General features: G+C 36.9%; 1 protein-coding gene across 3 annotated transcripts in view; it reads right to left on the bottom strand.

Moving 5' to 3' along the window:
- CWC27 (CWC27 spliceosome associated cyclophilin) overlaps window positions 1-15,283 on the bottom strand; it is a 196,709-nt gene that overhangs the window by 159,872 nt on the left and 21,554 nt on the right. For all 3 annotated transcript variants that reach the window (XM_059417956.1, XM_059417955.1, XM_059417954.1), the window contains exons 8-10: window positions 7,249-7,328; window positions 6,018-6,051; window positions 4,736-4,890 (exon numbers count right to left, since the gene is read on the bottom strand). In XM_059417956.1, coding sequence (XP_059273939.1) covers window positions 4,736-4,890; window positions 6,018-6,051; window positions 7,249-7,328 — 269 coding nt within the window. The remainder of the gene's footprint in view (window positions 1-4,735; window positions 4,891-6,017; window positions 6,052-7,248; window positions 7,329-15,283) is intronic.

The raw sequence follows: 15,283 nt of genomic DNA, 5'->3' as shown, positions 1-15,283 counted from the left end.
TTTAAAGATTTTATTTATATATTTGACAGAGAGAGAGAGATCACAAGCAGGCAGAGAGGCAGGCAGAGAGAGAGAGAAGGAAGCAGGCTCCCAGCTGAGCAGAGAGCCCGATGTGGGGCTCGATCCCAGGACCCTGCGATCATGACCCGAGCTGAAGGCAGCGGCTCAACCCACTGAGCCACCCAGGCGCCCCTGATTTGTGAATTTTGAACCACCCTTGCATCCCAGGGATGCATCCCATAGTGGATAATCTTTTTAAGGTACTGTTGGATCCTATCAGCTAGTATCTTACTGAGAATCTTGGCATCCACATTCATCAGGGATATTGGTCTGAAATTCTTTTTGATGGGGTCTTTGCCTGGTTTGGGGATCAGGGTAATGCTGACTTCATAGAAAGAGTCTGGAAGTTTTCCTTCTGTTTCTATTTTTTTGAAATAGCTTCAGGAGTATAGGTATTATCTCTTCTTTGAATGTTTGGTAGAATTCCCCAGGAAATCCATCAGGTGCTGGGCTCTTGATTTTTGGGAGGTTTTTGATCACTGCTTCAATCTTGTTACTAGATATTGGTCTATTCAGATTGTCAGTTTCTTCCTGTTTCAGTCTTGGAAGTTTATAGGTTTCTAGGAATGCATCCATTTCATCTAGGTTGCTTAACTTACTGGCATATAACTGTTGATAGTCATTTCTGATATTGTTTCTATTTCCTTGGTGTTACTCATGATCTCTCCCCTTTCATTCATAATTTTATTAATTTCAGTCCTCTCACTTTTCTTTTCAATTAGTTTGGCCAGTGTTTTATCAATCTTATTGATTCTTTCAAAGAACCAGCTTCTAGTTTTGTTAATGTGTTTACTGTATCTCTAGTTTCTAACTCATTGATCTCTGCTCTAATTCTGGTTAAAGGGGAATAGAGTTCTTAACTCTGGAGGCACATTAGTATATCTGGGGAGATTTTAAAAAGTATTGTTGCCCTAAACTAGTATCTGTTCTTACAAGTTAGAAAAGCAGTTACTCTTAGAAGGTGAGGGGAGGGAGATGGGGCAAGAGGGAGATTTCTGGGTGATAGAATTTTCTGTTTCTTGATCTGGATGATGGGTATGAGTATATATGGTTTGTAAAAATTTAGCAAGCTATATAATTATTATATGTGCACTGTGAAATAGAGCTAAGACAAATATATTCTGTATGTATAATATACTTTAATTAAAAGCTAAAAAGTTAAAGAGGGGGATGTGTCCAGGTTTTCCTTCAGACCAAATGATTCAGAATCTGTGAAGATGGGGCCTAGCTATCAGTATTTCTTTGAATATTCCCCCAGGGAATCTAACAGAAAGTTGGGAATGAAAAACTATTCCTCTAATGTCCTCATCACAGATATATTTATTCATTTATTAATCTATTCATACAAACTTAAGGACCATCTACTTACTATACTAGACTCAGAGGATGTAAAGATAAAAAGGCCACAGGGCACCTGGGTGGCTTAGTCATTTAAGCGTCTGCCTTCAGCTCAGGCCATGATCCCAAGGTCCTGGGATTGAGCCCCACGTCAGGCTCGCTGCTCAGTGGGGAGTCTGCTTCTCCCTGTTGCTCTCACCCTCACCTGCTCGTTCTCTCTCTCAAATAAATAAAAACTTTTTTAAACGAAAAGATAAAAAAGGATATAATCTCTGGAGAAATTTAATCTAGGCAAGGGATAGATAGGTAAACCAGTAAATCCCATATGATAAATACAAGCAAGTTACTTACAAGATCTAGAGGTGAAAGTGATTTGTTAAAGAAAAATTCAATCATTTTGATGTTGTTCATTTGTTTATACAAATATTTGGGTACCTATGATATTTGACCGTGGAAAAACACAAACAAATGGTACAATTTTCTGCCTTTGAGAAGTTAACTTCAAGAAAAGTACAGAATAAGGGTACATAAGGAAGGAAATAAAGGTATAAGCTAACATCATACTATCACAGACATGTAAAAAAAGGTGTAGTATGGGGGCGCCTGGGTGACTCAGGTGTTAAATGTCTGCCTTTGGCTCAGGTCATGATCCCAGGGTCCTGGAATCGAGTCCCGCATCAGGCTCCCTGCTCCTCAGGAAGACTGCTTCTCCATCTCCCTCTCCCCCTGCTTGGATTCCCTCTCTCACTGTGTCTGTCTGTGTCAAATAAATAAATAAAATCTTAAAAATAAAATAAAATAAAATCTCCTTTAAAAAAAAAAAAAAAGAAAAGAAAGGTGTAATATGTACACCCTAAGGAGTCAGAAATGGTACTACCAAGTTGCTGACCTTGGAGGTAAGATGATATACAAACTTGAACTAGTCCAGTAACAGGGGAATTAAAAATTGGTATTCTAGAAGAGTGTTTCTCAAAAGTTAGTATGCATACAGATCAGCTGGGATTCTTGTAAAATGCAGATTGATTCCTCAAGTGTGGGACAGGCCTGAAACTCAGTATTTCTAAATATTTCCCAAGTGATACTAATGTTACTAGATCACAATTTAAGTAGCAAAGTTCTGCAACAAAATGGGTTTCAAGAGACAAGAGATAAAAAAATGCCCAATATTCCACAGCAGAGACACCAAGAAAAACAAAAATTGCAAAGCAGCCATTAGATTTGCCAATTAGAAGGCCTTAGTGAGAGTAGTTTCAGTGGAATGATGAGGGAGAATCTAACTGTTGGATATTTAGAAATAAATAGGAAGTAATAAGGTGGGAACAGGAAATAAAATGGAATAGTTTTGTTTGTTTTCACTCTTGAATGCTGGGAGAGGTTTAAGTCTATTCGTAAGCTGAAGGAAAGGAACCAGTAAAGAGAGAAAACTAAAGATGGGAAAGAGGGTGGAATCACTTTGGGTAGAGAGATTCCTTTCCCTTTGCAGCAGAGGAGAAGAAACTAAGGATCGGTCTCAAAAGGGCAGGGAGGGGAAAAGAAAAGAGTATAGTGGAAGGAGTTACTCTTATTTCACAGAGCAGGAAGCCAGGTGTAGTACTGGAAATTGTTATGAAAGCCAATAAGACAGTAGAATTGAGGAATTAAGCACTTAAACATAACAACTATTTGTTTCATCTATTAAAAACTAAAAATGGGGGCATCTGGGTGACTCAGTTGGTTGAGCATCTGACTCTTGGTTTTGGTTCAGGTCATGATCTCAGGGTTTTGAGACAGAGCCCGTGCTCAGGCTCCGTGCTCAGCTTGGAGTCTGTTTGAGATTCATACTCTCCCTTTCCCTCTGCACCACCTCCCCATATATGTGCTCTTTCTCTCTCTCTAAATATAAATAAATCTTTTTTAAAAACTGAAAATATATTTTTGTCACATTATAAACCTAATCTTTAAAAAATTCATAGCTCTTAACAATCAGAAAATGCATGTCTTGAATGAAAGAGAGAAAAAAATATATTGATTGTATATGTAATCTGACTTAAACTTACTGAGCTGATGTGATGTATAAGCGCTAAAATATTGTCAATAGTGGCCCAAAGGTAATCTACTATATTTAATTACTATTTCTGAATATAGAAGCTTATACTATCAGTGGGAATTTCTGGGAATTACTTTTCTGGTTACATAAAGAAAAAATTAAGGGAGTGAAGCAATGAAAACATTGAAATGTTTTTCATTTTTAAGTTTTTCTTTTTTAAAATGTTTTTCTACATAAAACAGAAATAGAGAAAAAGAATACTGTTTATATGTAGTTACATCTATTTTATCAACAAATGTGTATAATCCAAAAAAAATTTTTTTTTAAGATTTTACTTATTTATTTGAGAGAGAAAGAACTAGTTGTGTGGGAAGGACAGAAGGAGAGGGAGAAGGAGAAGAAGACACCCTGCTGAGCAGGGAGCCCGACAAAGCGCTCGATCCCAGGACCCTGAGGTCATGACTCTGAGATACCTAACTGACAGAGCCATCCAGGTCCCCGAAAACCTTTTATGATGCAATATTACTTAGGGACACCGAGGTGGCCCAGTCAGTCGGTTAAGCATCTGCCTTTGGCTTAGGTCATGATCCCAGAGTCCTGGGATGGAGCCCGACATCAGGCTCCTTGTTAAGCAGAGAGTCTGTTTCTCACTCTCACTCTCTCTCTGTGGGCATGCTCTCTCTCTCTCTCTCTCAAATAAATAATAAGATAGTTAAAGCAGTATTATTTAAATGTATACCATACAGCTGTAATAACAGAATCACAAAGGAGAGCTTTTCAATTAAATTGAATTTCAGGAGTCACAAAACTCAACAACTATCATCACACATTTGCTGACATTTCTTTCATGATACCACTGAGATTAGGAGATGTATATAGTACGAATCAGACTTGAAAAGATATTTAGGAATGTTTTCAGGCCCACATACTTTCACAAGCAATTTTGACAAATTTTACTCACCTAAATCTGAGGACTTCTTTTTTTATTCTATAGAACACTCTGTTCATTTCATGGCCTTCCACATGTAACTAATATGTTGTTTACCCCACATATGAAAATTTACAGTGGCTTTTAAAGAAGAGAGTAGAAAGAAATGAAGTAGAATTTGACTCAGGGGACCACTGCTATAAGTACTTTAAAAATGATCTATTTTAGGCCTCCAAATAGGCTAACACACAAATGGCATACATATCAAACATTATGAAAATAGTGCTTAAAAAAATAAGTTGAATAGAGGACTTCATACTAATTTAAAGTGAAGTCTAAAAAAGACAAACTGACAACTGTCAGACACACAGTAATTGACTCACCTGCAGCTAACTGATTTCTTCACGTCTCCTTCTCCAGATGACTTAACATTTCCATTTGCGTCCTTTTTTAACTTTTTTGCAATTCGTTCTCTCATCAGATTCTTCTCATCACCATCAATATATTCATCATGCTCTGCACCTTCATATTCTCCATCCTGTAGAAATTGAAGTGGAATATTTGCCAGGCATCCCTTTTCCCCTTAAACTTCCAGAGATCCATCTCAGACTCTCGTCATTGCATTCTATCTAGGCCAGTTTTGTTTTTTGTTTTCTTTTGTCTTTAATTAGTAGGGGCTTGAAGAATCTATTCCAGGTGGGAATTCTCCTGGGGTCTGCTCTAGGCCAACTATGTAAGTATGGGATACCCAAATAAGGGGTGTTTGCTCACTAACCCATAGCCCTTCTGTGCAACATGGGCTGTACTCCCTCTGTATTACCCAGGATATTGTGTCTATCTATATTCCTATTCTTTCCCAGTGGGCAATGTGGCTTCTGCAGGCAGTTGACCTCAACTAGAGATTAATTCCAGTAGAATCAGGAGGTGGAGGAGCTGAGATTTCCTCCTATAATCTTAGTTATACCACCTACTCCTCTTCTCAGAATCCTCCAGTGGATCCCCAACTCACTTACAACCCTATACATTCTATACCTCCTGGACATAATTTCCCACAACTCCAGGCCAGCAACACCATTTTTCTAGGGAAAAATGTAGGATAAAATCATAAGAATCACCAGTTAGAGCTGGTGTTCTTTCTATCTCGAATCACTCATATTCCATGTATCTGCATTGCCTGCCCTCTCATCACCTTCAAGTCTTTACCCAATACAACTAATAAAGAAAGATCAACATAGTCTTGAAAAAGGATCTTCAGAATTCTGTATATAAAGGAATACTATAAATAACTAATCGAAGCATTTTCCCATACACCATGTAGGATACCCATGCATCAACATTTAAACTTTTAACATAATAAAATAAAATCAATGACATCTGAATTTTGAGTATTCAGGTAGTGAGAGGGAGAAAAAACAGGTTAGCAATTCATAAACATGTAAGATTTCAATTTTGTAGGGTAATACATACACATCTACACATATGCTTGGAAGGAAATATTCCAATCAAAATAAATGATTTACTTCTCAGATTTTTAATTTTTTCAAAAATTTAAATATATAATTATAAATGTAACATATACTACCTTTTAAGAAAAATATTAAATTTTTATAAACATTTTGAATTTTCTATTAATTGTTCAAACTATATACTAAAGTTAATACTTACATTGGTTGACTCTCCTACTGCATCATCTTTTTCACTACAAAAGGAATGAAAACAGGAAAATTTTAGCCTCAGAGTGAAACTACTAAAATTATTCAAATTCTAGATCATTCAAAATTTGAAATACTTTGTTAGGATGAATAGTTCAAAGACCTACCTCAACAAAGGAATTTCTGAATGAAATTGTAGAACAAATAGAAACATTCTACAACACAGTCATTTTTACAAATAGAATAAGAACAATGCTCCATGAGCACACATATAAATTAACTAGAATTAATGGGAAAAAAGCAAACAACAACTAACGGTGCTGTTTTTATAAATAAAGGGCTGCAGTGAACAATTTTTTCCATCAGCTTGATGTACTCTGGCAGAAAAAACCAAATCCTTCAAATACAAGGATATTAAGAAAAGATTTTTTTTACATAGAATTTTTGAAAACAAGCTAAACTCAACGCAATAGCATTTTAATCCCCTTTGAGACACTGACCCAATATATCATGTGCAACTGTATTTAACAGAAGACATCTTCCCTTCTCCAAGAGAAGCAACAGAGAGAGACATTTCCTGATAACTACCAAAATGTATAAGAAAGAACTACTCAATGGATTGGTCTAAAATGTGGTGACTTCTTCACATAACCTTTCAACTCGGCCCTGTTTACCTATGGTACCAACTGGCACAAAAATGCTTTAAGGAAAAAGCTAACAAAGTAACTCTGAATTAAACATTAAACTTTTAAAGCAAACTGTTTCCTATTCAAACTATACCAAGATGTAAGTTAAGCAATTAATTTTAATTAGCCCAGAAGAAATAGATAGCAAGACGAAATGAAAGGGGCCAGAATGCTTCCCTCCATTGTGCTAGAAGCTCTGTTACCTCCATCACCAAAATGCTTTCGTTATTTGTCTGAGTTTAAAAAAATTGCACTTAAGAGAACTGACCAGGGTGCTGGGTGGCTTAGTCAGTTAAGTGTCTGACTCTGGATTTTTGCTCAGGTTGTGATCTCAGGGTTGTGAGACTGAGCCCTGCACTAGGCTCTGCCCTCAGTGGGGAGTCTGCTTGAGATTCTTCGCCCTCTCCCTCCAGCACTCCCAACACCCATGGCACACACTCTCGCTCAAATAAAAAGATTTTTAAAAAAGAGAGAGTGAACTGACTTTTTTCTTACAAAGGCAGCAAGAAAATATCTGAGCCAGAGAATCATTTAGGATCACACTTGTAGCATACTAACCTTCCAACAGCTGGAACAGAACTGAGATGGGGATCATCCTTAAGCAAGTCATGACTACTTTTGCTTTTTCCCTTCATGCTCTAGGGGAAAATGTAGGATATAATCATAAGAAGAAATAAGTTTTCCAAAAGAAGAAGTTAACACATTTACATAAAATCTAGTACTGTTAGAATATGGCTAACAAAAGATACATGTTCCTGAAATTTTCAATACAAATTAAAGCTTTATAAATAAGAAGCTAACTCTCACACTGATTGAAAATACTTTTTGGGAGTGCCTGGGTGGCTCAGTGGGTTAAAGCCTCTGCCTTCGGATCGGGTCATGATCCCAGGGTCTTGGGATTGAGCCTGCATCAGGCTCTCTGCTCAGCAGGGAGCCTGCTTCCTCCTCTCTCTCTCTCTGCCTGCCTCTCTGTCTGCTTGTGATCTCTATCTGTCAAATAAAATAAATAAAATCTTTTTTAAAAAATACTTTTTCTTCCTAAAAGTGATAAATCCTTCAAAATAAGTTTATTGGTTACTATTTCCAAATATTATGATTGGTATGCTTTAGCTGTATGTATGATTTACATACAGCTAAACTAATTCTTTGACCCAGATAGTAAAACTTAGAAAATAGTTCACAAGAGTAATTTGAAATAAATGCACACAATTGTTTTTCAAACACATAGGCTATACTGCACAGAATTACATGTATACACGTATTCTGCTTCTCTGAAGAATCCTATTACATTCTTTGACCTGAAGCACAGACAGAAAAACTTAGAAACAAACAGATCTTATAGGCCACTTAATCTAGTCTCCCACCCAATGCAGGAATCTTTTTGACATCACTGCTAACTAGTCAGCCAGTGTTTTCAACACCTGAAAGGAGCTTTTCCTTAGACATACACACAAATCACTCCTTTTCAAATGTTTTCTAAAGTTGGACAGTTCTCTCTGTAATTGGAGAAAAAAAAATCTATGTGTAATTTCCAACCATCCAACCAATCTTAGTCCTACCTTCTAGAACTACAGAGAGCTTAGTTTAAATACAAAGAGACTGGTAGGTACAATAATGGCTCCCTAAAGATGTCTGCGTCCTAGTTCTTAAAACCTGTAACTTTGTTACTTTACATAGCAAAAGGGACTTTGCAGATAAATTAAGGATTCTGAGATGAGGAGACTATCCTGGATTGTCAGAGTATATCCAGTGTTCTCACAAAGGTCCTTACAAGTAAAAGAGGGAGGCAGGAGAGTCTGTTTCATAAAGATAAAGCATAAGAAAGAAGCTATGATCTGTTGTTAGCTTTGAAGATGGAAGAAGGGGCCACAAACCAAGGAATGCAAATGAGCTCTAGAAGTTGGAAAAGTTAAGGGAAGAGATTCTCCCCAGAGCCTCCAGAAGGAAGGCAGCCCCGCCAATACCCCAATATGGAGCCAATTGAAACCTGCTTTGGACTTCTGACCTCCGGACTGTAACATATTAAATTTGTTTTGCTTCAGGCCACTAAATTATCGTAATTAGTTACAGCAGAAATATGAGACAAACATAAATATATTAACATCTTTTTAAAATTACTTCAATGTAAACAATTAGAAAGATTAAGTTTAATACAATATAATGAGGCAAAAACAGTTTATATAAAAGACTGTTCAACACTTCTTACAACCTCTGTGCAAAAGGCCTAGTGGCACTCTCCATGCCATGTCTGCCACTTCCTCTCCCACCAATCCTAACCTCCTGGGAAAGCTTAATTTCTTGGACTAAACAAGAATATGACAAAATATTCTTACTTTATTTTCAAAAGCAGTGTATTTGTCTATCAATATAACTTTTTTGGGGTGAGGAAAAAGCCTTCTTATAACTTGGGATTTGATGTAAAATGTTGGCATATCTTGCAGTGAGAGAAATACTATGTGTATCACTGTAAGTGTGGCACAACTGAATCAATATTTTTAAATCTAGCTATTGCGATACTTTTATAATGAATCTACCATTTAACCTGCCTCATGAAAACTACTTGTCTGATTGTAAGCTCTCACTTGAAAAATATTTTCTGACATCTGTTTTTAAGTTATATACAAAGATTCAGGAGTAACCTTTAAACCAGTGGAGACATTTGAATAAAACTAACATTTAAGAAGCAAAATGAAAGGAGGGATCTTCCATAAAAACTTTTTGAATGTCTGAAGCCTAGGATCATATTTTTACTTAGCTTTTATTTCTCCAAAGTATATCCAGGTCCTCAAGCATTCTCCATGTGGAGTGGTTCTTGGCTTTATCACCGTCCTCCTCACGATCCTCCCTTCTTCTGAATGCATCTAGTTTGTCAGTTTCTTTCTTTCTTGCCCTTTCTCTCTCTCCTTCTTTCTCTTTTGTCAGTATCCTTCTTAAATACGTTCTGAACTGAACGAAACGCTATAAACGTGATCACCCAAAATGCAAAGAATGTTAAATTTCTTATTCCAGAGACCTTACTCTTAATAATTCAACTAGAGCTTACAGGCTATTAAGTCTTATACCTATTCAGCTGATTGCATTAAACTCAAGTATAGAATTTACATGTACTCCTATTACACTTTAACTGACTAGTTCAAATAATCATGCGCAGGTTGACAACAAAGCACTCTTTGGGCAGAAGTATTCGATCAGATATAAATCCATCTGACTAGACTATCTCCCAGATCAAATTTCCTCATGTTGTCCACAAGACTATGATGAGAGACTCTGACAATGTACTCTCTGGAACTCAAAATATGTTATTACGGCCTCATTCTATCATGCAATCCTATCAAAAAGGAAATTAAGTCAGTCTGGCAAGTCACTTAACCAGAGTCTCAGTTTCCTCATCTATAAAGCAAGGAAGTTGGACTAGATCCCTTTGAGCTATAAAATTCTATTATTCTAAAAGAGATTTTATCAGGTAGTAGAAAGATACTGAAATAAATAAGGAAGGAAAGCTAACCCATGTGGGAGAGGTACCTTGTTATGAATAAATGAGTGGGGTGAAGTAGTGTCTGTAATCCCACACTGGTAATCCATAAACCAGAGGGGACTCCATCTTCTTTCTCCTTTCACATAAAGCAAAGCCCCAATTCAGACTTTACCAATTATTAACTTGTGATGTTAGACAGGTTCTGGAATAAAGCTTAACATACTGTGGAGTCACTGAAAAAAGAAACTTGATAAGCAAATGAATAATGAAACAAATTATTTTTAAGACCTCTGCAAATATTTAATTTCATGCAAGCCCTGAAACTGAAAATTGTTCTTAGTCTTTGTAAAAGATACTTACTTGACTTTGGTTCTAATTATTAGATGTGTTTAAAACAGTAAGGCTAACTTTTAAGAAATTTATCTATTGGTCATACTTTTCCAATATTCAGGCTAGTGTTCCTTTTTCTTACCAAGGTTTCATTTTACTCCAAAGGTAAAATGTATTAGAAGGTTCTTAAAGTCTGAATAACAGTAAAAAGGAAAATAAATAAACTGTACTTCCATTGTGATTCACTCTAAAATTCATCTCATGCCCTCTAGAGAAATTTCCTTTCCTCTAAGCCAATAAACTTCAATGATTTCTTTTTATCGTTGATCTATTTTCTCAAGCTAAACTTATTCATTTTACTATATAAACAGACAAAACAGGTGAATTCTGTGAGCCAAAGACTCTGTACAAAGTGCCAAGATGCATTCACATGTAGAGAAGAATGGGTTGTTGGGGGATCATGATATACACGTGTACCCAAGTGCTCTTACATGCTGCTCAAGCTACTATCCAGGACCCAGTGGGAGTGCTCAGGAAGAACAGTCAGGCAATTGTGCTGAGTTAAGGCTTCCAACCCCAGAAAGCTAAACTGTTGGTAAAGTTTTTTTTTTGCCAACCTTCTAGACTGCTTTAGCACCTTCTGCCTAATAACCACAATCATACCAAAGATTGATATTCTTCAGCTTTCTGAGAATCAAATATAAATTATAACATAGAGTATACTGCTTAAGACGTTTAAATTTCAAAACCATTTTCCGAGATTGCATATTGAATCAAAGTAATGACTATCCACTTCCTTATTTCACAACTCTAAATGGTTCCTGGTATTTTCATGCTACAAAGAAGAAAGTTGAGGCTCAGAGAGCCTAAGTTTTACAAAGTCACAGAGTATCAGTGGAAAGTGAAGAGCCAGTATCAGTGTGTATGATCCCAAATCCATGTCTTTCTGCTCCAACACACTGCCCCTCAACGATGGCACAGTTTACCAACAGAGAGCTCACAGCCTAGGACTCTACACACTTAATAGGGCAGAAAGAAAAGGGCATAATGTTTTAGTATACATTGAGAACACAGTCATGGTTCTTGTGTAATAAAACAAAATGGATATTTTTAAAAGGAAAATGTAAGCATTACAAGCCAGACAAACGTTAGATAAGAAAAAGGAATGATTAAGAAAAGACATTTGGAAAAGATGATATTTTATGTGTTGAAAATAAATACGACTTTGACATCCAGAATGGGACAGGATACTTCATGCAGGGAAAAGAACATGAAAAAAGACATACAGAAAGAAAAACACAAAACATATATACAGAACAACAAATAGTTCAGATCTGCTAACACAGTGTTTTCTACCTTTCCCTGTTAAGAATTCCAAGGAATTCATTAAAAGTATAACTTCCACCAAAAAAAAAAAAAAAAAAAAAGTATAGCTTCCCAGGCTCCTCCCTTGGAGATTCTAATTCCATAGGTCTGAGGAGGGTGTAAGGTTTTAATTTTTAATTTTTAAAACAGTGTTGGATCTGACATTTCTGTGGTTTTTAAGTGGTCTAAGAAGTATTTAACTAAAGGGCCGAGTTGGTAATGGAGAGTCACAGTCTTATTTCTACAGTCAACAGAAAGCAACTGTGCTATCTTTTTTTTTTAAGATTTTATTTATTATTATTTATTTTATTATTATTATTATTTTATTATCCTCGATCCCAGGACCCTGAGATCATGACCCAAGCCGAAGGCAGAGGCTTAACCCACTGAGCCACCCAGGCACCCTGCAATTGTGATAACTTAATGAGGTTTTAGGAAGACTGTTCTGATGGTAATGACTGGAAGGGAAAGAAAAGCAAGGAGATGGAAGACAAGTCTGTAGACTAGAGCAACAGCCAAGGCTAGAAATAAAGACCTGAATGAGGGTAGTAACAAAATAAATTAAAAGGAAAAAATAGATTTGAGATACGTCATGGATGAAAAATTGGTAGGACAGTGCAACAAATTGGTTTTGCAGAGAATGAATAAGAAAAAAGTCAGGATCTAAAATTCTTCTCTAGAGAATACTGATACCAGGGAGTAGAAAACGAAGTCACAAAACAGAAAAGTCTGGGAAACAAAGATAATGAATTAAGCCTTGGCCAGGACTTGGGTTACTAGTGAGACATTTAAACATAGAGAGATGGCCAATAGGCAGCTGGAGAAAAGAAAAGTAAGCCAGCCTAGAGATAGAGATTTGAGAGTCAGAAGCAAACACTGTTTTTTTAAAGATTTTATTTATTTATGTGAGGTACAGCGAGAGTAAAAGAGCACAAGCAGGGGGAGCAGCAGGCAGAGGGAGAAGCCGACTCTCCACTGAATAGGGAGCCTGACATGGGGCTCATTCCCAAGACTCCAGGATCATGACCTGAGCCGAAGTCAGCCACTTAACTGACTGAGCCACTCAGGCGCCCCAGAAGCAAACATTTGAAAACTTTATCACACAGTACAGATGAGAGAAATACGATGACACAATACTAGGCTTATACTACTCACATGATAATGTACTGTAGGTTGCAATTTTCTTGGCAAAAAGGAATGAATTTACTTAGTCTTTCCACTATTTGAAGTGTTTTTCAGGTTTGAGGCAACATAAAGGACAAGCCAATACCATCTGCAGTGGTATCCTTGCACATTTCAACCTTGTAGCAAACACAGATTGCTTTGGGGTTATCAAGTTCACTATAGTCAGTGTAAGTTAAACATTTTGTTTTACTTTGTATAATAGTAAGCAGCATAGTAACATATGCTTGAAACATTTAACACATACTGTTGTTACAATAGAAAAAATTCAAACTAACTTCCTAGTAAAGTTGATCTCAAAGTAAGGGTAAGCAAAACATACTTTCAACCAGAAATTTAATTCACAAAAAAACTAACAAAAAAACTCCCTTCTCCTACCCTTGTGCTTTCCTCAGGCTGCTCAGCCTAATAGTCAGGACTCCATGTGAGTTAGGAAAGGGTAAGGGGCCGACTGCACTGAGTTGCCTTCCACCACAGAATGCTGTGCTACCAGCTTAATTTCCCGCCAGTCTTCTAGACGGCTTGGGCTTAAAGGAAGCAGCTTCCGCAGCATTCAAGATCATATTAGAAACATAAATAGCTATAGAAAGCTAAGTTCGCAATTCTGATTGTACTACCTCCTAATTACATGGTCTTGCACAAGTGATTTAACCTTTCTCAGAATTGATTTCTTCCCTTACATAGGAGTACTAACATCTCTAGCATGTGGTTGTTATAGAGGTGACATAACATAAATATTTAACACAGGTAGCAGAGGAAAATAATTACAGTCTAACATATGCTTTGATGGCCACAGATTACCATGGGAAGAAGTTAAACTTAGCCTGGGTAGGAGATGGGTAGAGATGGGTGGAGGTAGTCGAGAGTTGATAGTGGAGTTAAATCATAAAGGAAAAACAAAAACTAACCAAATAAAGGAGAACCTAATCCAAGCAAAAGGAAAAACAGGAGTGGGAGGATTGTGGGGAAGGCACTTGAACTTGACATCTTTAGAAAACATCAGTGAAAGGGACTCCTGGCAATTTCCAGATCTAACATTTGTTGTTTTGTCCATTTACAAGTATACCCAGACAATCATGACATATAGTATATCTTTCATTTTAATAAGGCAGAAATTTAAATCATGAATAAGGCAAGACTAGTGCACTAACATCTAAAGAAGGGTACCGGAATGAAGAGGTCTAGGGAAAGGAAGTTTTCATATAAAGATGAATTTAATTTTGACATCTAAAGTAGAGATTTTTCCTAAAGGAAATCAAGAATGTCAGATAAGAGGCCAGAAATAATATTTGTCCAGGTGTCCCAGAGTTCAGAATACTAGTATACAGGTGGAAGCTGAGAATCCATGGTATCAAATATATCACTCTGGAATACTGAAGACAGCAGGGAAAAGTCATGACCAGCACATTTCTTACACATGTCCATTTCAATTCAGTGTCTTAATGCAATGGGTAGAGGCAGTGTGCTTACTAAATGCCCAACATTAGCCTATCAAAACCATCCTCTATTATGAGGGAAGCACATGGATAAAGAATTAAACACAAGGGTAAAAATAATGTGCTTTTAAACTAGTGCTACTGTTAGTTTTGGTTAGAAATAGGTAACTATATTAAGCAAATAAGACAGGGCTAAGTTACAGAGTTTTAATTACTACAACAGAACTTTTAACCCTTTGGGTTTCTGTATTCACTAATTTTCTTTCTTTCTTTCTTTTTTAAACACTGCAGAAAGGTAATCTATTTACAGAAGCGTAATTTAAAGGCATTATGATTTTCTTTACAAACAGATGTAAGAACAGGAACAGTCACTTTTTTTTTTTTTTTTAAGATTTCATTCATTCACGTGGCAGAGAGACAGATTACAAGTAAGCAGACAGAGGGAGAGGAAGAAGCAGGCTTCCCACTGAGCAAGGAGCCCGATGCAGGGCTCGATCCCAGGACCTTGAGACCATGACCTGAGTCAAAGGCAGAGGCCTAACCCACTGAGCTACCCAGGCACCCCAGGAACTATCCACTTTAAAAAAAAACTCTACATTCCATTCCTCCACTATTATTTATAATTAATTTTTTTTAAAGATTTTTATTTATTTATTTGACAGAGAAAAATCACAAGTAGACGGAGAGGCAGGCAGAGAGAGAGAGAGGGAAGCAGGCCCCCTGCTGAGCAGAGAGCCTGATGCGGGACTCAATCCCAGGACCCTGAGATCATGACCTGAGCCGAAGGCAGCAGCTTAACCCACTC

This window comes from Mustela nigripes, chromosome 12, assembly GCF_022355385.1.
Source record: "Mustela nigripes isolate SB6536 chromosome 12, MUSNIG.SB6536, whole genome shotgun sequence".
Taxonomy (NCBI): Eukaryota; Metazoa; Chordata; class Mammalia; order Carnivora; family Mustelidae; genus Mustela; species Mustela nigripes.
Note: the sequence above shows the minus strand (reverse complement) of the source record. Positions and strands in the feature narration are given on the sequence as shown.